This window comes from Stegostoma tigrinum, chromosome 26, assembly GCF_030684315.1.
Source record: "Stegostoma tigrinum isolate sSteTig4 chromosome 26, sSteTig4.hap1, whole genome shotgun sequence".
NCBI lineage: Eukaryota > Metazoa > Chordata > Chondrichthyes > Orectolobiformes > Stegostomatidae > Stegostoma > Stegostoma tigrinum.
Window position 1 is genome coordinate 43,578,847 of NC_081379.1, and position 23,578 is coordinate 43,602,424.

Consider the following 23,578-nt stretch of genomic DNA (forward strand, 5'->3'; position numbering starts at 1 on the left):
CCATAACACTAACTTGATTTAGGTTACTAAAATATCTACCAATCAATATCGAGAACATTAGCTACTAAACTATCTACCAATCAAAATCGAGAACATTAACTACTCTTCGGCAACCTATGTAAAGGCGAGCACCAGAGGAATCACCCACCTACGCACTGATGATGTCTTCTCGACTGGAGACGAAACGTTTGCAATTCATTTACCAAGCTCGGCGAACAAACCAACAACCAACCAATTTACCCGAGCTACCAATATTTCGCAACATCTCTAACAAATAGCGCGGCCTGTTGGGATTCAAAAATCCTAGTCGTAGAAAATGGAATGACTAAATACAATGAAACAATCTCCGACCGATATCCCATGTAGCACCCTTCAAGTGTGTGGGAGGGTCTTCAGCACACTAGTCAATGATAGGTTCCCCCAAACCCCTGCACTTCGCCAACTATAGCATAAATGCTGTCCCTCCACACCATTGTAGCTGCGATGAAGAGTCACCTAGACTAGAAACGTTACTTTGCTCTCTCTCCATGGATACTGCCTGACTCGCTGTGATCTCAGCATTTGTTGCTTTCAGTATAAGTTCCAGAATCCGTACTAATTTGTTCCTACAGCTGGGAAAACATTATTTGTGTTACTGAACACTTCTGAAAGTGTAATAATGAGGCATCTTACACACTCGATCAAACCTGGGTCATGGGGGAAATGGGATTCATTCTGCCCTTTTTCGGGATATGTATGCCCAGATGATACGTACAATGACCTTGTTGTACGGGCAGCACCGATTTAGGAATGAATATCAGCGCGGCTCCTCAGCACTAATCTAGACAACTGTGTGCAATACAAAGTTGCTGGAAAAGCTCAGCAGGTTTGGTAGCATCTGTGAAGGTAAAAACGGAGTTAACATGTCGGATCCGGTGAAGTTCTGAGGGAGGATGCTGCCAGACCTGCTGAGATTTTCCAGCAACTTTCTTTTTGTTCCTGATTTACAGCATTCGCAATTCTTTCAGTTTTTAACTGTGTGCAACATGCAGTTATCGCAATGAGGGATTCTTGGTTACAAACCCTCTTCGTGGCCCCAGCCTTCTGAAAATAGGGCTCCCCGCTTTAAGGTCCAGCTCAAGGGCGAACTCTTGTTCTTCCGATTATGCCAGTTCCTCTAAATTTGGATCTAAAATGGCGCTGCAAGTGGCGACTTATAAACTGTACCAGTGCGAGGACATGTGACAACAAAGCTAATTCAAATTTGACACAGTCTCAACAACGATTCTTTTAGGTCCTCAGTCTTCAATTCGTTCTCCACCATTCGTTCAATGCTTCGGATATTTTGTTTATCTAATTTGGTTTAGCCCTTTTTGCCGTACATTAGCGCAACTTCAGTTTCACTAATCTTCTTAGTTTCTTTAAATTTAGAAACGTTAAGACTGTTTATTCAATAACTTTGCTGAACTACTTTCCAGCGCTTTCCTCTCCGCTTATCAATCGCTTGATGTTCGTTTGTTGAATGCTGCAATGCTCAGGCATTGTACTCTACGAGAGACATATGACGTGTCCTTTTTAGCTTTGCACACACAGATAACACACATTTACAAACCCACTCGGATTCACACGCACGCGCGCTCGCACACACGCACACTTAAACCGACTTTCAATGACAGACTTACTTTGGGGCCTTGGGGAACAGCATGTTTCATCGAACCCTTGAGCACTTTGCAAACGTTTTTCTTCCGGGAGCGTTTAATTGCTGAAGCCACAATAGATATGGCCCATACTGGCAGAGCTGAAAGGCACGAAAATGGATGCTGCGTTTGATGTTCGATCATTTGTTATATTGAACTGCTCCATTGGGATCGACTCATAATGATTAAATACTCAAGAAATAATCACATGATTGTTGTGTTTTAATTGACTTGATCGGATCCATAGGCGCAAAGTATTAATCAATGACATTTCAGGTAACATGCAAGTCCGTAAAAAACAGTTACTTTTACACCGCGATGAGCATATTTAATTTACCGAAATGCAAACAATTTCCACCATATTGCCACATGGGAGGTATGAACAGGAACGAACGAACTTTCTCAGTTGATTCAAGCGGCAATTTCGAAATCACATACAGCTCGATCTCGAGATGCTTGTCTGAAACGGAGTTGCCTGAGTCTCGTGTTTAGCCGCACAGGAGTAAAGCTCATGTGAGTTCCAGCCTGAGGCTGACAGGGTCAGATAACTGCTCACACTGAACGTATTGTCCGTCTCCTGCTGGACCCGACTGGTCTCAACACCATCGCCCCTGATGTTGCCATCTACCGTCCACTGAATCTCTACGGCGCCCGGGTTAAAACTGCTGACCAAACAGACGAGAGTCTCCCTGTTGTTTTCCGTGATTTGAACCAATGAAGGCGGAAGGAGGGAGACTAATGGTTGCCGCGGACCTGTTTAAATTAGGTTCATTTGAGTTAAGGGACTGCGTTTTTTAAAGCAGGAGATTCCTTTCAAGATAATCCAATTTAAATTATGTCAACCATGGAATATAATAATTGGTTCACTTAGTTTTGCGCACATTTCAATGTAATATTTAATCCGAGAAGGACTGAATATGAGAGACCGATTTGATTTCGGTCCGACGATACAAAATGTTGGAATGTTACAATGGGTCTGACCAAGTTGACAGAGAATATATATCTGTTCTATTTTGTATGGCATTCCTTGAAAAACATAAAGAACACGTTTGTATCGCTGCTGATGACACTTCATAAAGCTGCTATGGCTCCACCTGGAGATAGGTAGGGGCCGGCAATTGTTAGAAACAGTAATGATAATATGACAACATGAACATATGTTAAAGTTGTTGTGGTCTGCTAACGTGAAGAAATTGTGATCAGTTTTAGTCCAAATGGTACGCTCAACTGTTGCTAATGTAAAGCAAATAAGTAATAGGCAGCTCTCATCTCCTCTTGATATTCAAAGACATTGTTACCGCATTACAGCCCCGCTATCGATACATCATGGGTTATCATTTACCAGAAATAAAACTGTTCTAACCATGTACTTGAAATGGCTACAAGAACAGGGCAGTTACTAGGAAAGCTGCGACCAATAACCGCGCTTCCTGATTCCCCCACGTCTGGTCGGCCATTCAAACACAGCTTCAACAGCACTCTCCAAACCCGACATCATCCCAAACGAAACAGTCCACCTGACTGGCACACCATCCACCAGTTTAAACATTATACCGTATACAAGATGCACTGCAGCAATCTACCGAGGCTCTGACAGTTGCACCTTCCAAACCCGAAAGCTCTACCGCCTGTAAGGGTGTGAACAGCAGATGTATGGGGAGACCACCAGTTGCAAGTTCTCCAGGGTATACACCATCCTGTGCTGGAACTATATCGCTATTAATTCACTACGACTGTTTTTAACTTGAGGTACGCCATCCTCTTTTACACCAGCTCTCTGCTTCCCGCCCCACCCCCTCCATCCGTACACGCATACTTTGAAAGAATGGGTGGGTAAGTAGACATCTTGTCACAGAAACACCAACAGAAAAATGCAAATAGGCAGCCCTCCCATTAGCAGCTGTTTCGCTCTGCCGCCAAGTCCAAAATCTCACCAATGCGCACCTGTGTTGCTTGAATACGTGATTTATCTATCTAGCCAGGATTACCTCGAAAAGATATTGCGCGAGGCTAGGTCTATTATGTCAGTCAATTAAATATTCCCAATTCCACTAATGCGGTTCAGAGTGTGATTTGCATTAGGTCTTCTCTGATAACTGACGTCAAACTAACCAAAAACTGAGCTCAGATTCCAACAGCAGAAAGAACAGGAAATTTCGGTCAGTACTGTCTATTCTCAATGCACTTGACGATCTGACAACGTCAGTACTTACAGTGCAATAATAAAATGTGATCATGCTCCTGACCTCATGCTCACCCCTAAGTTCATTTTAACAAGATTGTGCACTGGTTCGGAGTTTTACCAGATTTTGTTGACCACAACTGATACACCTGAATGCGTCGATTTAATTACAGTCCCGCATTTGCTTCTTCAGGGAAGTATTCGCGCATTATTTGTGCGTCGTTTTGAGAATTCACAGTTTTCCATTAGGTGCACCTCACTTAACCAATACGCAACAAACGAAGAGTTTCCTGGGTCCTTCGATTACGTCCTATGCGCTCAATTTAAATCAACATTCGGACTGAACTTCAGTCGTAGTTCGAAGCCGCCAGATTCAATGCAACAGTGATCACAGCGGAGAAAACCAAGAAAATCGAGAATGCAAAACATGGAAGCTTAAATTTACTAGATCTGAACAAGTGTCACTGGACCTCTCTACAGATGCTGCCAGATTTGCCGAGTTTCTCCAGTATATTCGGTTTAAATTTCAGATCTCCAGCATCCGCCGTTCATTCTTTTATTTAAGGCTAACGTTACCACCCATTTTTAGCTTGAGGCCATTTTCGTTAGAGAGAAGAAGGTTAAGAGACAACTTAATAGAGACATACAAGATGATCAGAGGATTAGATAGGGTGGACAGTGAGAACCTTTCTCCTCGGATGGTGATGGCTAGCACAAAGGGACATAGCTTTAAATTGAGGGGTGATAGATATAGGACAGATGTCAGGGATATGTTCTTTACTCAGAGAGTAGTGAGGGCGTGGAATGCCCTGCCTGCAACAGTAGTAGACTCGCCACGTTTAAGGGCATTTACATGGTCATTGGATAAACATATGGATGATAACGGAACAGTGTAGGTTAAGTGGGCTTGAGATTGGTTTCACAGGTCGGCGCAACATTGGGGGCCGAAGGGCCTGTACTGCGCTGTAATGTTCTATGTTTCCGATGCCCTTCGTGTTCTGAAGGGCTAGTTTCTACGGGGTTACCTTTCTCGCCTCACCAATCAATTGGTGAGGGTCCATTCCTTGTGTTCCCCGACGAGACGGCGGAACGGAAGTGTCCTAAGTATTTCACTAAAATTAACAAGCAATTGCAGATTGTGGGGATGTCAAACAAAACAGAAATTCCTGGAGAAACTCAACAGTCTGGCAGCATCTACTGAGAGAAAGCAGAGTTAACATCAAGCTGTGATGTAGAGTGATCCGGTTCGAAATGGCAGCTCTGCTTTCACTCCAAAGATAATGTCAAAACTGTAGAGTTTCTCGAGCAATTTCTGGTTGTGGACATTTTCTCGTGGTTGCGGTAAAGCAAGCTCAACACGAACAAACCGTAGAATCTCTGAGCAGAAAACCTCATAGCCCTGCAAGTCTCAGTCCTTAACCAGTTAACAGGGCAGCTCTAGATCATTTGGACTAAATCTATATTCCATTGTGAGCAGGATGTTATAATTGTTGCAGAATAGAAGGTAGACATGAATAGTAGGATAGTAGGAACTACAGATGCTGGAGACTGAGATAACAAGGTGTAGATAACAAAGTGTGAAGCTGGATGAACACAGCAGGCCAAGCAGCATCTCAGGAGCCCAAAAGCTGACGTTTCCGGCCTAGACCCTTCATCAGAGAGGGGGATGGGGAGAGGATTCTGGAATAAATAGGGAGAGAGGGGGAGGCGGACTGAAGATGGAGAAGAGAAGAGCTGGGTGAACACAAAAGGCCAAGCAGCATCAGAGGAGCAGGTAGACATGTATAATACGTTACTCAACGAAATCAAGTTTTGAACTCTTGTGCGGAAGGGGGTTTTACTCACTGCCAATACTGAGCGTGGTGCCTGTGCCGAAGAAGTAAATATTCGTTTCCATATGGCACACTCCGCGACGTCTCCGGATTCAACTTTGCTGATACTTAACGTTCCTGTGATTCCGGACACAGAGCCCGAAAACCGAGTCGGAACACCTGAGGGTCTGTTCGTGCTGCTGCCAGCGTAGTGATAGAGCAAATACCGAGGAGCATTTCCAGATTTCTGCTGATACCAAATATGTTGCTGCTTCCTAAGGAGTGACCAGACAGGGTGCAACTAATCTGGGCGGCCCCTCCGGGAGCAGTCGATTTTGAAAGCGGTTGATTTACCGTAATCTGCGCGCTTGAAACCGGGGAGGGGAAAAAAAAACATCAAAAATCTTACTACTGTGTACTTTGATCAATTATCGAAACTGTTGAATATCCACACAGCAGGCAATCTTCACAAGGCGGACTTTACCTAAACATGAAAACACTCACCGGCCGCACTGAAAGAGAACACAACGGCAACACGTTTCCAGTCCGTCCTTGTGAAAAGTTTAAAGACGCTGCGTTGGCCTGACAGTTATTTGATCAGCTGAAAGGCAAACTCTTCTAAAAAGTCCTGACCCCAAGAAGGCGTTACCCTCTGCTGTTATGCAAATTAATATTTTAACCAATCATTTTTTGAAACCCAAACACAATTTCAAATCACTTCAGCGAACAGCAAATACAGGAAGGTAATAGAAAATGCAGCGGATGCGGAAATTCCAAAACTGAACCGAAAATGCTGGACACATCAGTTTAGGATATATCTGCGGAAGGAGAAACTGGATTCATATTTCATTTCGTGACCTTTCTATACCAGCTAAAATCACCGTTGTCAAAAGCCTTAATACTCTACCAGAGTGTGTTCTGTGCATGCTAAATTGTTAAATTGGATTTGAATCCATGAAACAAGCAACAATAAATGGTGCCAGAAACAGATTTAACATTTCGAGTCGAGAGACTTCTTCAGTTCCAAAGAACTTGAATCGTTATCTCTGTTTTTCGCCCAACAGATGCTTCTCCAGTACTGTTTGTTTTTATTTATGATTTCCAGTATCCGCAGTATTTTGTGTTTACATAAAAGACATAATTTAGCTGCTGAAGCGTGCACCGTTTCTTTGACACATTTACCAACACCCCAAAGTCTCAGTGTTCTGGGTAGAGTGATGGACACCGAGTCCTCCCAGTATTAGCTCCAACCCCATAACTGGGACAATTCATCACTGGGAAGGACAACTATGCTCAAACACAGATGCTTCCTGAACTGATATTCCCAGAATTTCCTGTGTATTCTCTGGATTTCAACATCTGCTGCATTTGGTTTTGTATCACCTTCGTTATCTATCACCTTTCTTGCATTCGCTGTTAGTTGAAAAAAATTTGAGATTGTGTTTAGGTTTCACGGACTAACTGGTTGAGTTGAAAAAGTCTATTAAATTTAATTTTAGCTCTGAGATAGATAAATGTTGTTAAGTGACTGTATTGAGGGATACTGGCCAAAATCAGGAATATGGGGCGGGTCAACGAACTGCGGAACAGGGTCGAGAGGCTGAATGGTCTACTCCTATTCCTATGTTCCACAGTTTTTCCTTTGGTCGGTCATGACACCAAGGCAGGTTGTGAAAAGAAATCTGGCAAGTCAGGAACAAATGGCGTTGAGCGACGGGCACCATTTTCCAATTGAATTGGAACACCCTGGTGTGGGCGTTTTGCGCAACTTGCGCTCATTCCGCTACAGGTTGAATTATAAATGAAATTCCAATAATGTCTCACCGAGCCAGGATGGTAGGAACGAATCTTTGGAATAATGAGTTAATAGGCGATAGGTCAGTCACGCAGCGGGCGGTAGTTCATGGTTTGTGGGCCCAAAAGGAGCCTGTGAACGAGTATGGAATTAAATTCTAATCATTACTGACACTGCTTTCGCTTCTTCACCAAAGCACGCGATGATTACTGTTGCCTCCCTCTTGTTTAGTTTAACATCTGTTATGCTGCTGATTAAACATTTCTTACCTTGGGGATAAACCTTTATTTAATTTCACTCTGCAGGTTTGACAAAAACTGTGAAACTTTCCTTCAGTCTCTGACGGGATACAGCCTCTTTATTTCCATGGGAATCAGCAAGACCTGTAGAGCATTTCCAGCATTTTCGTGTTTTTATTCTAAAGGTTAAATTCGTTGAAGCTTAGATTCAAGTTCTTTGCAAAGTTTAACATTTACTGTTTGATTGAAGATAGATTGTTGCAAATAGTTGCAGAACTATATAAAGCGGCATCCTACTGACAGAAAATAATGTACCAACTAAAATGTACTTTATGCCGTCCGTTTTGTGAAACTGGGTGATATGTCAGGAAACAGTCTGTATTATAGGCATTCGTATTTATTGGAAGGATTTTCACTTGACAGTATGACAGAATTTTTGTATATAAAACATTTTCTGTGATTTCAGACTGTGTTTTCTACGGATTATGCGTTGGCTAAATTACTGTGTCAAAATTGGAGTTTGATTTCTTTGCCTTCTATAGTACGTCATTTAACCTTCGCCCCAGTGCTCACAGCAGGACGATCTTCTACCTCGTCAGTAAGTGACAAGCTGGAAAATCACAGCAGGTCAGATTACATCCGAGGAGCACGGAGGTCACTATTTCGGTCGGAACGCCTTCTACAGGACGTCAGGGCCTAAACTCTCCGAAATCCCATCCCCCTACCCCACACACCAGACGCTATTATCACATGGCCTGCCATTACACACTACCTATTGTTAGTAACTAACTGTCCCATTAACAGCTATTCATCCCCCTAGCCAAAGTGTTATCGATTCCTTTGTTTATCCAACTGTTCTTTCTCTTTGTTCCTGTCGTTTACTCATATCCCATCCCCCTTCCTATCTTCTGCATATAATTCGACGTTTTTCTACCTAACATCAGTTCTGAGGAAGGGTCACCGGACTAATATTTTTCTTCACAGTTGCTGCCAGACCTGCTGGGTTTTCCCAAAAACTTCTGTTTTTGTTGTCCATGAATACATGGGCCTGACCTTGAACGCTTCCGCTTCGATTTATTGGTTCAAAAAAAACCTCAGACTTAACGACAAGGTATACACCCTTCTCTCGGCGGCCGTCCTTAAGTATGCATAGATCGTGACAAAGTTGTTTGGACCCGATTCAACGCTGGGGCTTCAGCGATTTATACATCAATAGCTTCATTCAAGTGAAAAAAAAGTATCCAAGTTTGCTGATGATACAAATGTTAATGGAAACGCAGGCTGCAAGGAGGAGGCGGACACAAACAGCCTGAAATACGTGAAGAGGCATTGACTGAATCCGAAATGATGTTAAAGTTCAATATGAATCGTTGAGCAGCTTCGGCCCATGATACTCGACCATGTCGGAATCCGCCGCCACCAATGTCTCAATTGTATCAGAGATAATGGGAACTGCAGATGCTGGAGATTCCAAGATAATAAAATGTGAGGCTGGACGAACACAGCAGGCCAAGCAGCATCTCAGGAGCACAAAAGCTGACGTTTCGGGCCTAGACCCTTCATCAGAGAGGGGGATGGAACTGGAATAAATAGGGAGAGAGGGGGAGGCGGACCGAAGATGGAGAGTAAAGAAGATAGGTGGAGAGAGTGTAGGTGGGGAGGTAGGGAGGGGATAGGTCAGTCCAGGGAAGACGGACAGGTCAAGGAGGTGGGATGTGGTTAGTAGGTAGCGGGGGGTGCGGCTTGGGGTGGGAGGAAGGGATGGGTGAGAGGAAGAACCGGTTAGGGAGGCAGAGACAGGTTGGACTGGTTTTGGGATGCAGTGGGTGGGGGGGAAGAGCTGGGCTGGTTGTGTGGTGCAGTGGGGGGAGGGGACGAACTGGGCTGGTTGAGGGATGCAGTTGGGGAAGGGGAGATTTTGAATCTGGTGAAGTCCACATTGATACCATATGGCTGCAGGGTTCCCAGGCGGAATATGAGTTGCTGTTCCTGCAACCTTCGGGTGGCATCATTGTGGCAGTGCAGGAGGCCCATGATGGACATGTCATCAAGAGAATGGGAGGGGGAGTGGAAATGGTTTGCGACTGGGAGGTGCAGTTGTTTTTCATCAAGAGAATGGGAGGTTGGTTAATTGAATGACATTTCTCCTTCGCCGCCGGCCATCAGCCTTCTTCAGTGTCTTTCTTCCTTCAATCACTTTGCAGAAGTCATTCTTCAAGTGCTTATTCTTTGATGTAAGGGGCTGTTTGTGCCTGTAGATCTGGTGAGCTTCTCCACTGAATGATGAGTTCAATTTATTTATAGGTTCTATTGACAACAGGTCATCTCCAATCTGGATATATCCAAACACGTTCATGACAGTCAATATGAACCGTTGAGCAGCTTCGGCCCCATGATACTCGACCATGTCCGAATCCGCCACCGTGAATGTCTCCACTGTATATTCATTGGTTAATGTTAAAGTTCAATGTGGGCAAATGCGAAGTATCCATTTGTTAAAATAAACAGCAAAGCAGATTATTTATTACCTACATGAAAAATCGAAATATTAATGGCCTCAAAGTTTTCAGTGTTCTATCACGAAGAATACAGGACAAGTACAGCAAACAATTTGCAAAGCAAGGCGATTGGAGAGTAAGACCAAATAACTCTCTCGCTAATTGCATGCGAATAGTCTGTGGGTAAGGGAGAAGGGTGTCGGGTGATGCAGTGCATACTTTGGACTTCATACTGAAAGAAGGATATCCTTGCATTGCAGCTGCTACAGGAAAGGGTATTTTGATAACTTCTTCGAGACACAGGGTTGTCCTATGATGTGAACCTGAGTACATTACGTCCACGACAACAAGGTGTGGAGCTGGATGAACACAGCAGGCCAAGCAGCATCATAGGAGCACGAAGGTTGCCGTTTATCAGAAATGATAAATGGTCTAAGCCGAAACGTCAACCTTTCTGCTCCTAAGATGCTGCTTGGCCTGCTGTGTTCATCCAGCTCCACACTTTTTATCTCGGATTCTCTAGCATCTGCAGCTCCTATTATCTCTGATACATTACGTCCACATTTTCTGGAGTTTCCTCGAATGAAAGTTCATCTCATTGAAACATAACATTTTCTGAAGGACTTTCAGCAGCTAGGCACTGAAAAGGCAAAGGCCGGTAACTTTCAACCAGAATTCATACATCACGGTCTCAGTTCAAAGTGAAACAATTGACTTTATCTTGTCATCAAAACCTCCTTGAGAAACAATGAAGGTCAAACCTCTATAAACACTTGTAAAGACTTGTTGATTTGTCGTCTTTTAAAATATTAAACGTTTACCACTTCACAGATTACTTGCATGCTATTGTAGGATAGTGGGACAATTGGCAATGGCTGCAGTTTATGTGGAACAGGGCCAACAGATATGGTCTGAACTCGCAATTAACTATAAATAAAGAAGGCAACGAGAAGTTAGAGGGGGAAATCACCTTGCTGCCTGTGCCCGTGGGCTGTTATCTCAAAGAGGGCGGGGCGAGTGGATGTGCAGGATGTAACCTGAAGTCTATTTGTATCTTTCTGGTATCCGAGACCTGCCCTCCCCTGCCCCACAGGCCATGCTCAATGGCAGATAGTTCGGCGCTGGGTTGCTGTGGGACTATGTTGCAGCCGCTGTAAGTTCAGCGACCTGCTCAAGTAAATACACTGGTTGGCAGAGCCGGCGTTCTCTGGACTGAATGTAACATTATGATGCAAGAGGGCCGGCGTGCTAGCAGTGTAGGAAAGACCTGCGATCAGATTCTAGCCTCAAAAGATTTAATTCTTTTTGGAAAAATCAAAATTTTCCCAAAGCATCAGTTGCTTTCTACTAGTAGGTTATCACTGTCTCATTCGCAAAACCTGTGCACCTGCCGTTCTACTTGAGATCAATCTGACATCTTTAGTGAATATCGTAAAACTTGTACCTGCCAAATATGCAGGTGACTCACCGTCAATTTTGGACAGCTGCGACGAACTTTCCTTCTACTGAGCCCATGACATGAGTTTCGCGGATACCTCGCTCAGCGTGACGGTCATGGAGCTGGAGATGGAGAAGCAGGGTTTCGACCAGCACAGATTCTCCCTTCTTCAAGCAGCACGTTCGAGGTGAGCACGAGTGTTACCGCATTGCCACCTCGGCCCTCACATACAGAATGCGCCCGCTGCTGTTCCATTCCACGATGTCTCCCTTCCGACTTCAAAAGATTTCCAGATCACCTTTGTTGAAAACCTACGATTCTGTTCCTTCAACAACATTGCATTCTAGACACTAAGCAGCTGCCACTGCTGGCTGACTGCCGTCACCAGCTGATCTGCATATTGACCCTGTGGACCGCTCAGAGCAATGCATTTATAATTTTTTTTTGATGTAACTGTACCCCTCATCCACCACTTCCTCTGGAAGTTCATTCCACTCATGAACCACAGTCTGTGCAAAAAGAAGTTGCTCCTCATGCCGTTTTATAAATGTTCTCTGCTCACTTTAACAATACGTTCCCTATTCTTAAAATACCCCACCATGGGGAAAATTCCGTATCGTCACGGTCTTACAGAACTTTTGTAAAAGGCAAACATGCTAAACACCTTCTTAACCACCCTGTCCACTTTTGTTCCCGAATTTTGTTCCCGAATTATGTTCCCGATCCCCTCGGTCTGCCTGTTCTATTATAGTACCCAAGGCCCTACTTTTCATTGTATGATTCCTGCCCTTGCCCTAGTTTGTTTTAGCAAAATGCAACACTTCACATGTATTCAATTAAACTCCATCTACCATTCCTCAGCGCATTAACCCGATTGTTCAAGATTTTGTTGTTATCTTGGATAACCTTCTTCATTTTCCATGACACTGCCAATCTTGGTGTCATCCGCAATCTTACTAACGATACCTTCTAATATTCACATCTAATTCATTCGTGTAAGTGAGAAACAGAAGTGGACTCAGTGCCAGGTCCTGTGGAACAACGCTGGTAACGGGCCGCTAGTCCGAAAAACATCCCTTTCTGTCTCCTACCATAAAGGTAACTTTGTACCCAATTGGCGAGTTCACTGAATCTCATGTGATCTAACTTTGCTAATTAGCCTACCACGTGGAACCTTGTCAAAGGCTTTACTGAAGTCCAATCTAAACCTAACATTAGATTGAACCCTATTCTGTAATCCCCAACATCGCTAACTCCGCCCTGTTAGGAGAACTAATTCAGGATCGTTTCCCATTCCCGACGTTGGAGTTCTTTCTAAAACGTGGGAATCCGGATCCGGAAAGTGGTGTTGTAGATTCAGTATTTTTGCGCTGGGAACTCGCACTCCCAGATGTATGAATACACTCAATCAAAGAGCTGTAGGTTAAAGCTCTACTCTTTGATTTCCGCTCAGTCATTAATAGAATCCACGCAGGATTATTTAGAGTGAACTTTCAGAACAAATCATTGGCCCGATTAGAGGTGAAATGATCCGAAGCCAGGCAGGCGCCCACAGAATTGGGCCAATGTGCCCCTCGATTCCTCAATGAAATTCAAACGCCACCAATCTGCTGTCAGCTCGTCTAAACACCCAGCCAATCGGAGTCTTCGTGGTATTTCGTTTCAGTTTCCAAATGATCTGAATGTGATTGGACAGAGAATGGTGGACGGGGCCAGTGTCTGGCCACCGACCTATTACCAAACTGATGCTTTGAAGTTCTGGATTCACTTCCAAGCTTCTAAAAAAAAAGCCAGCATAAACCACGAACACCAATCCCCAAAAGGACCTTCTCTCTAACGGTGCCTTCCTGGCTGAGAACCTGGTTTGCCGACTGGAGCACTAACCCCTCGGTCAAAGAGTACTCAGCAGGCGTTCTGCGCTGGTACCCCTCCGGAGAAGACAAGGAACTTACCTCTCCTTTGCGTTCATAGGCAGCAAGTAATAATGATATCGGATACATTAATTGTGAACTAGATGACCTTTCATTCACTGCACTTCTTATTTTCGTTATTAAATAATTGCCCGTTCCTCAATTATTTCCCCCAGTTTAACCCTGTATTGTTCTTCGTCTATTAAACAACTGCGCAATTATAAGATACGTTCAAACCCTCTGCTGGAATGCACTGCCCAGCTTTGGAATCTAGCATTTAGCGTTCAGTTACAAATGCCGCCATCGTTTTCTTGACTCCATGGTCCAATCGACATATGTCCTCGATTGAACCTCATTGGGCACCTAAAGTGGTTGGGTGAGCTCGGTTGGCTGGATAGGTTGGTTTGTGATGCAACTTGGCGCGGACTCAATTTCCGCACCAACTGCGATTGCCATGGAGTTCCCGTCTTCTCTGGCACCTTGCCTGTCGCGTGATGATCCTCAGGTTTCATTATAACAATCAGGTTATTCCAGTCAATTAGTTTGACTCCAGCACCACTTTGTTTTTAATTTTATTTTGATTATCTCTCTGCCTCACTAAATCGGATTAGAGGTCATACCTTTGCCGGTTATCCAGCTGTTGACACTTTACTCGCTGTCTGACTCTCTTGGTCACCTGCAGAAATTTATTATCGGACAATCCACTCACACCAGTTGAATGATCTTTTCATCTCTCTGACCTTGATCCCTCTGCCTATAAACTCCGTCTGTGTGCTCCACTCTCTCACTGCACCTGACAAAGGGGTTGCGCTCTGAAAGCTTGTTAAAATCACAAAAATAAAGGTGTCACATCATAATCGGGTGTAGTGCGATTTCTGACGTCGACCCTCAAATTAAATGTCGAGCGAACTTTTCCCTTGAGAGGGCAAACTCTGAGAACACCACTTGCAGGACTCTGGTTCCAACTCCTTTGCCTTGTGAAGCATTTTATGAGCACTGAGCCTCTCAACAATTTTCGTTTGACAAACAAAATATATTTTATTCCTGTAAACTGCAGGAAATAAACTCCTAGTTTGTCAAGCAGCAAATCTAGTAAACAAGAAGGAATTGGAGCAAACACGGCCTTCTTTAAGTAAGAACATAGAACATTGAAAAGCACAGCACAGTACAGGCCCTTCGGCCCACGATGTTGTGCCGTGGAATAATCCTAATCCAAAAATAAAATAACCTAGCCTACATTCCCCTCAATTCACTGCTGTCCATGTGCATGTCCAGCAGTCGCTTAAATGTCACTAATGACTCTGCTTCCACGACTACCACTGGTAAACTATTCCAGTGTAAGGAGACACAATGTGCAGACAGAGATAATGGGAACTGCAGATGCTGGAGATTCCAAGATAATAAAATGTGAGGCTGGATGAACACAGCAGGCCAAGCAGCATCTCAGGAGCACAAAAGCTGACGTTTCGGGCCTAGACCCTTCATCAGAGAGGGGGATGGGGGGAGGGAACTGGAATAAATAGGGAGAGAGGGGGAGGCGGACCGAAGATGGAGAGTAAAGAAGATAGGTGGAGAGGGTGTAGGTGGGGAGGCAGGGAGGGGATAGGTCAGTCCAGGGAAGACGGACAGGTCAAGGAGGTGGGATGAGGTTAGTAGGTAGCTGGGGGTGCGGCTTGGGGTGGGAGGAAGGGATGGGTGAGAGGAAGAACCGGTTAGGGAGGCAGAGACAGGTTGGACTGGTTTTGGGATGCAGTGGGTAGAGGGGAAGAGCTGGGCTGGTTGTGTGGTGCAGTGGGGGGAGGGGATGAACTGGGCTGGTTGAGGGATGCAGTGGGGGAAGGGGAGATTTTGAAACTGGTGAAGTCCACATTGATACCATATGGCTGCAGGGTTCCCAGGCGGAATATGAGTTGCTGTTCCTGCAACCTTCGGGTGGCATCATTGTGGCAGTGCAGGAGGCCCATGATGGACATGTCATCAAGAGAATGGGAGGGGGAGTGGAAATGGTTTGCGACTGGGAGGTGCAGTTGTTTGTTTGTCCATCATGGGCCTCCTGCACTGCCACAATGATGCCACCCGAAGGTTGCAGGAACAGCAACTCATATTCCGCCTGGGAACCCTGCAGCCATATGGTATCAATGTGGACTTCACCAGTTTCAAAATCTCCCCTTCCCCCACTGCATCCCTCAACCAGCCCAGTTCATCCCCTCCCCCCACTGCACCACACAACCAGCCCAGCTCTTCCCCTCTACCCACTGCATCCCAAAACCAGTCCAACCTGTCTCTGCCTCCCTAACCGGTTCTTCCTCTCACCCATCCCTTCCTCCCACCCCAAGCCGCACCCCCAGCTACCTACTAACCTCATCCCACCTCCTTGACCTGTCCGTCTTCCCTGGACTGACCTATCCCCTCCCTACCTCCCCACCTACACCCTCTCCACCTATCTTCTTTACTCTCCATCTTCGGTCCGCCTCCCCCTCTCTCCCTATTTATTCCAGTTCCCTCCCCCCATCCCCCTCTCTGATGAAGGGTCTAGGCCCGAAACGTCAGCTTTTGTGCTCCTGAGATGCTGCTTGGCCTGCTGTGTTCATCCAGCCTCACATTTTATTACAATGTGCAGACAGTTCTCCAACTGTGACATTAATAATGTTTTATATAATTGTAGCGAAAATTCTTAAGTCTGAAACTCAAATTCCTTGCCAATAAAAGTTTACACACCATTTGCCTTCCGAATTGCTCGCTATGCCTGCATGCTCATTTACTCTCATTCGTTTATAAAGGCACCCACAGCTATCTGAATGGAAAGATCTCCAGATTTTCAACATCATTTCTCCAATCAATGTGAATAGCATCACATTTAGTCATAATATCTTCTATGGGTCATGTCCTTGCCCAAATCTCAAAGCCTTCCATCTCTCTCCTGCAGCTTCTTTGTATCCTTCTCACAGATTGCTTTCTACCTGACTTTAATCACTCTAACACTTGGCTGCATCGTGCTACTCAGCCTCCTCATTTAAGTTATTTTTTAAAAAAATAGATAATGTACAGGCACAAGTATTGATTCCTGTGACATGCTGCTAGTTAAAGCCCGTCAACCAGTAAACAACCTTTTCATTATTCATTGATAATGGGAACTGCAGATGCTGGAGAATCCAAGATAACAAAGTGTGGAGCTGGATGAACACAGCAGGCCAAGCAGCATCTCAGGAGCACAAAAGCTGACGTTTCGGGCCTGGACCCTTCATCAGAAAAGGGGGATGATGAAGGGTCTAGGCCCGAAACGTCAGCTTTTGTGCTCCTGAGATGCTGCTTGGCCTGCTGTGTTCATCCAGCTCCACACTTTATTATCTTTTCATTGTTCATGCCTGTTTCAATGCCTAGTAACCAATTTCATTGTGACCAAGCCAATGAGCACTGATTTAGTGTTTTAAACTTCTCTGTAGCAACAAATTGACCTCGTCATTTTGGAAGTTCTAATAAACCATATCTGTTGGTTCCACTATTTTAGCACCACAAGAACTGATACTTTTAAGTAACCTGTTCTTGACCTCGTCAATAACAGGGGTCAAGTATTTTTCTTATTGCTGAAGATAGGTTAACAGGCCTGGAAATCCTTACTTCTTTCAACTTTCTTAAATATCAGGGTTATGCTTTCTACCATCAAATTCTCAGAAATTTGAAGACACAAGGAGTTTCTGGCAACCGAAAAAGTATGCATTTCTGCAGTTACCATTTTTAATCCCCAAGAGACACGTCGTCATGGATATTTTTCGCTATATTCCTCCTATTTTTGTATTTTTCAATTATGTCCTTCCGTAATCTCATCTGCTTGTTGGAAAACAACACGCTGTGCCCAATCTCTCTTCAAAATGAAACTCTCCAGTCCAGGCAGCATTTTGGTATATGCCCTCTGCAACGTCTCCAAAATGACCATGACAACAAGGAGCCATCCAAGATGTACGGGGCGGGGGTGCAGAGAACTGTAGTGGTGATTGGGGATCGTACAGGCAGGGGAATGGCGCTGTCCTCTGTGGCCAGGATGGAAAGTTTTTTTTCTGGCGCCCAGGTTCTGGGTGTTATAGAAACTTGGAGTGTAAGGAGAAAGATCCAGTTGTCACGGGCGATGTAGATACCAATCATATAGATAGAAAGAGGAAAGGGGTTATGCTGAGGGAATATGAGCAGTTAGGGGCTAAATTAAAAAAGCAGAACCAAAATGTGACAATCTCCGGATTATTGCTAAGGCAGGAGCAAAGTGCACCGATTCAATTAGAATAAAGATGTAAACACGTGGTCAAAGACTGTGTGGGAGAAACAGGTTCAAACCCATGGGACACAGGCAACAATACTGGGGAAGGGGGGGGGGTGGTGGGGAGCCATCCATTAGGACAGGCTACACCAGAATCATGCTGGGTGGACAGTTCTGGTGAATCACACAACGAGGGCTTTACACTGAACAGTGGCGAGGGCTGGTATAGCTTCAGTTACATGGTTAACGTTACGGGGCGCGGAGGTCTCTGGAGAGATTATTAATGTTTTTTGAAAATGTAATTGACAGTCAGCATGGAAATGGTCAGGAGTCTAACTTCTGGCACAGCAGATCAGAGAACAACTCCGAGAGGGGGCCAGTCATGGCAGGATTGAGGCTCTTGTACTTAAATGAATGCATTATGCAATGCAAAGTAAATTAACTTGCAGTGCAGATTGAAATCGGCAGCCCTTGTAGGTATCACAGTGTCAGCACATTAGGGATGGGAACTAAATATCCAACCATATAGATCATAGAACTGTACAACATGGAAACAGAGCCTTCCCTTTAAGGTTATAGCAAAGATTTCTAGCTCGGGTCCTGGGTGTGGTTGTTGACTTGCTTACCGAGCTGGCTTGTTTTCATTCAGACGTTTTGTCACCTTGCCAGGTAACATAATCACAATGAAGCCTCCGATGAAGCAATGTTGTTCTACTCCACTTCGAATTTATACTGTCAGGTCCAGTGTGGTGAGTAGTGTCGTTTCCGGTTTTATTCTGTATGGGTTTGCATTTGGGGTACAATTCTATATGTTTGTTGATTGTGTTATGGGTTGAGAACCATGCCTCCAGGAATTCCTGTGCGTGTCTATGTTTGTCTTGGGCTACTCTAGTAAGTTAGAGATGTGTAATTCAGAAAGACTATTGCTCGAAAAAGTGCCAGTATGTGGAATTCATGGTAAGATGAGAAGTGTAGAGGGAGCTTGGAATGTCCAGTGAGAAGTGGAGAAGTGATGGTAGGAGTACTGGAGAAACCCTTGGCTCCAGGAACACAAATTACCCTTGGCAATGGTAGCTAGTGGAAAATCAGGCAACTGAGTTATTATAGGAAATATATCCCAGGAATTTTCCTGACTGTATGTTAATAAGGTCAGAAAGCCACCAGTTGAAACAAGAGGAGCAATCAAAGAATACAGATAAAGAAGTTCAAGTAGAATGATCAGAGGCCATGTTTAATTGTACAGTTGAGAAGAAACAAGAACAGGTGAAGGACAAAGTGGATATGTTTAGGTCAGAGAAATGAATTGAGTTACAACACAAAGACGAAAAACTGAAGCAATTGTATCAAAAAGCATACATAGAAGAAGAATCTGAGTGTATTCCTGAATGCTGCTATCTTAAAAATGATGTCTTTATGAGCAAATGCTGGCCATCACATATTCAGACAGATGAGAAATGGGCAAAAATTCATCGAGTTCTATTTCAAGTGGGTTATAGAAAGAAGATGTTGCAGGTAGCTCATGAATTACTAGTCGGATGTCATTTAGGTGTAAGGAAACCTCAAGCCAAAATACAAAAACATTTTTACTGGCCTGGACTGCACAAGGGTGTATTGAATTTTTCCAGACATGTCACCTGTCAGGCAATTGGAAAACCACAGGCATTAATAAAACCAGCGCTTATAATGCTCATTCCTACATTTGAGAAACCTTTTAAAGGGTCTTATTGATTGCATAGGACCCCTACCTGAAACAAAAAGTGGGAATCAGTATTTGTTGACGATAGTTGGTGTGTCCACTAGATTTCAGAAGGCTATTCCATTGCACACTATCACAGCTAAAAGGATTACGGAAGAGTTACTCAAGTTTTTCACTTGATACGGATTGCCTGCAGACATTAAAATCAGATCCAGGGTCAAATTTTACACCAAAATTATTCGGAGAAGTTATGGACAGTTTAGGAATAAAACAATTCAAATCCATTACATTCCCTCCAGAACCACAAAGAGTGCGAGAAAGGGAGCATTGAACATTAAAGATCGCGTTAAAGGCTTATATTCAATACTATCCAGATGATTGGGGTAAAATAATTCTATTTGTACTTTTTTTGCAAATAGGGATGTACCAAATGATCAACCAAATTCAATTGATTTGAATTGGATTGCGCAGGAGGTGAGAGGCCACTGAACATATTTAAGGTGAAAAACACGAAAAATGAGTGTTGCGTTTGATGCTCGTTCAATCGTTTAATTGAATTGCTGTGTTGGGCTAGATTCATAATGATTAAGTGCCCAAGATACAATCACATTATTGCTGTTTTTTAATCGACTTGATCGGATGCATAGTTGTAAACGAATAGAAGCGTTTCAGTTAACACCAATAAGTCCGTTAAAAAAAAACTGGTCACATACAACTGGATCTCGAGATAATTGTCTGAAACGGTTTTGCCCGAGACTCGCGTTCAACCCCACAGGAGCAAAGCCCACGTGAGTTCCACTGTGTGGCTGACAGGATCAGATGACGACTCACGCTGACCGTGTTGTCCGTCTCCAGCTGGATCCGGCTGGTCTCTACATCGCGCCCCTTAACACTGCCATCTACCGTCCACTGAATCTCCACAGCGCCCAGGTTGAAACCGCTCACCAAACACGCTGCGGTCGCCTTATTCTTTTCCGGGATTTGAACCGATGAAGGAGGAAGGAGGGAGACTGATGGTTGCTGCGGGCCTGTTTAAAATAGATTAGGTATAGTTGATTGAGGGACTGCGTTTTTTTTAAAGAACAGAAGGCTTCTTTTAAGATAATACAATTTAAATTATGTCTTTCCCTGGAGTACAACAAAAGAGAAGCTTACTTAGTTTTGCGTGCGTTTCAGTGTGTTATTTAATCTGAGAAATATTGAAGGTAACACACCTGTTGGGTTTTCGTTTTGAAGAAACAAAGTTGAGATTTAAGACGGGCTACAGTGATATATTGGGTCTGACCGATTTTACAAAGAACAGAACATGTATCTTTTCTAGTTTCTGAACGGTACCCAAATAACATAAACAAGATATTTGTGCAAATGTACAGCTGATTATAACACTTTATACAACTCCATAGCTCTACATTGAGATGTCAAGGTACCAGTAATTATTAGAAACAGTATTAGTCATATGAACGCATGAATGTATGTTAAATTTGTTCTGATGTGTTCCCATGTGAAAAAATTGTGATCACTTTTATTACAAGTGGAACTTCGATTCGAGGTATATTGTTGTAAATAGCTGTAGAAATTAATGAAGCGGCTTCCTATTGAAAGAAAATAGTGCAACAATTAAAATGTGCTATTTGCCGTCCATTTAGTGAAACCGTGTAAAATTTCAGGAAATAGATTGTTTTACAGGCATTTGTATTTATTAGAAGGATTTCTCTTAACAGTGGAACACAATTTTCATTTTAAAAAACTGATTTCAGACTGTGATTTCTGCAGGATGTCTAATGGCTAAACTGCCTAACTTCCTTGCCTTCTACAGTTCGTCACTGAACCTTTGAACCATTGCTCTCAACAGGACCATCTTCTACCTCTAATGGTTGTCCCTTGCTCATCAAGATCTGGAATTTCAACCCCTTTCGAGTTGTTGCAGCAGACTACAACGGTCTCAGCTACGCGCTGAAAGGACTGTTTAAGGAAAGATGTTCTTGCAATGCAGTTGGTACAGTGAAGGGTCGTTTATAATTCCTGAGGTCACAGGGTTGACTTATAAAATGAGCTTGAGTACATTGCGTCCGTATTTTCTGGAGTTCTACTGAACGAAAGTCCATCTCATTGAAACATAATATATTTTGAAGGGCCTTGAACTGCAAGACACTGCAAAAACGAATTAAAAATCAGGCGTAAAAGTCTTACTTAAAAGTGAAACAAGTAACGTTATTTTGTCATCAAAACCCCCTTGAAAAACAATGCAGATTAAATAACTACAAAGCTTTTGCAACGGTGTTGTGCTGATTTGTCATATTTTTGAGAAAAAACAAACCCTAACGACTTCACTGATTACACGCATGCTAAGTATAGATTCGTTGGACAATTCACAATGACTGCAGTTTATATGCAACACGATCAACAGACATGAACTGTAAATAAATAAGGCAACACGAAGTGGCGGGGTGGGGGGTGGGGGGGGGGGGGGGGGAGAGAATCCTGTTGCCTGTAGCCGTGGACGGTTTCCGCAAGATGGACGGGGTGAGTGGATGTAAAGACCTGAAGCCTATTTGCATTTTCCCCGCGCCCATGATCTGCCATCTCCGGCCCCGCAGGCCACGCTCAACTGCAGATAATTCGGTGCTAGGTACCTGCGGGACTGAAGTTGCTGCGGCTGTTAAGTTCAGTGACTGACTCATATAAGTACACCCATTTTACACTGGCTGGCATAGCAAACACAGGCAGTCTTGTCTGTACAGGCTGAATGCAATATTATGGCTCAAGAGGATCGAAATTCCAGTAGCGTAGGAAAGACATACGATAAGATTCTCGTCTCAAAATATTTAACTCTTTTTGGGTCAAATTACAATTTTCCCAATTTATCTGTTAATTTCTGCAAGTAGGTTATCATTGTCTCATTCGCAAAATATGTGCACCTGCCGCTGTAACTTCCTAACACGAATCTGGCATATCCCATGTGTTAGTGAATGTTGTGAAAATTGTACTTGCAAACTCGCACGTGCCCCCCGGCTGTTTTTGACAGCTGCGGCAAACCTTCTTCTACTGGACCCATGGCATCAGACTCACAGGTATCTTGCTCAGAGTGAGACAGCCATGGAGATGAAGAGGCAGAGTTTCGACCATCACAGACTCTCGTTTCTTCAACAGACTGCAAGTTTGAGGTGAGCACAAGATTTACCGCACCGCTACCTCCGCACTAACACATAGAGTGCGCCCCCTTCTGTTCCATTCCATGGTGCCTGCCTTTTTCGTCAACAGTTACCACATCACGTTTCAAACCGCTTGATGAATACATGGGCCTGATATTAAAGCTCTTCCACTTCGGTCTATTGGTTCAAACAAAAACCCAGCAGGGGATAAATCTTCTCGTTAATTTTACATTTCTTCTCCAGTTGACCCTTTGTAAGTATGCATAGATTCCAACTCAGCTGTTTGGCGTCAGGTCAGCACTTGGGCCTCAGCGATTTCTATACTATATTAATGACCAAATACAGCGAAAGAGAGTAATGTGTCCCCAAGATTGCTGATGATAATACCTAAATGGTAACGCAGACTGTAAAGAGAAGGAAGACACAAACAGAAACCCAAAAGTACAATATGGACAAATGTGAAGTATCCACTTGTTAACATTAATAGCAAAGCAGAATATTTATAACCACTGTGAAACATCGATATATTGATGTCCAGAGAGGCTTTGGTGTAATAGAGGAATACATACAGTTAGCAGACAGGCACAGGAAACAATTTGCTAAGTAAACTGATTACAGATTAAGAATAAATCAATCTCAATCCAATTCTGAGTGGCTTGGGGGAGGGATGCGGGGTGATGATTCCTGCACACTTGAAATATGGTGCACAGTTTAGGCTTCATATTTAAGGAAGGATATACTTGCATTGCAGTTGATGCAGGGAAGTGTCATTTGATAATTTCCGGGGGCTGTCCTGTAATGTGAGCCTGAGTATATTGCGACCATATTCCCTCGAGTTCTATAGAATGAAAATCACTCTCGATGTAACATAGAATCTTCTGAATGGCGTTGAGCGTCCAGACACTGAAATGGCGAAGTGCCTCGCCCTTCAA

The 23,578-nt window shown here is 43.8% G+C and overlaps 1 pseudogene and 1 gene segment (V, D, J or C); both read right to left on the reverse strand.

The window, feature by feature from the left end:
* Positions 1-2,106: 2,106 nt before the first annotated feature.
* On the reverse strand, positions 2,107-10,110 carry LOC125464323 (immunoglobulin lambda-1 light chain-like; annotated as a pseudogene).
* A 9,912-nt stretch (positions 10,111-20,022) lies between these two features.
* On the reverse strand, positions 20,023-22,936 carry LOC125463941 (immunoglobulin lambda constant 7-like). The segment is given in 2 exon segments: positions 20,023-20,522; positions 22,531-22,936. Coding segments are annotated over 2 exon segments (342 nt in total).
* Positions 22,937-23,578: the final 642 nt, after the last annotated feature.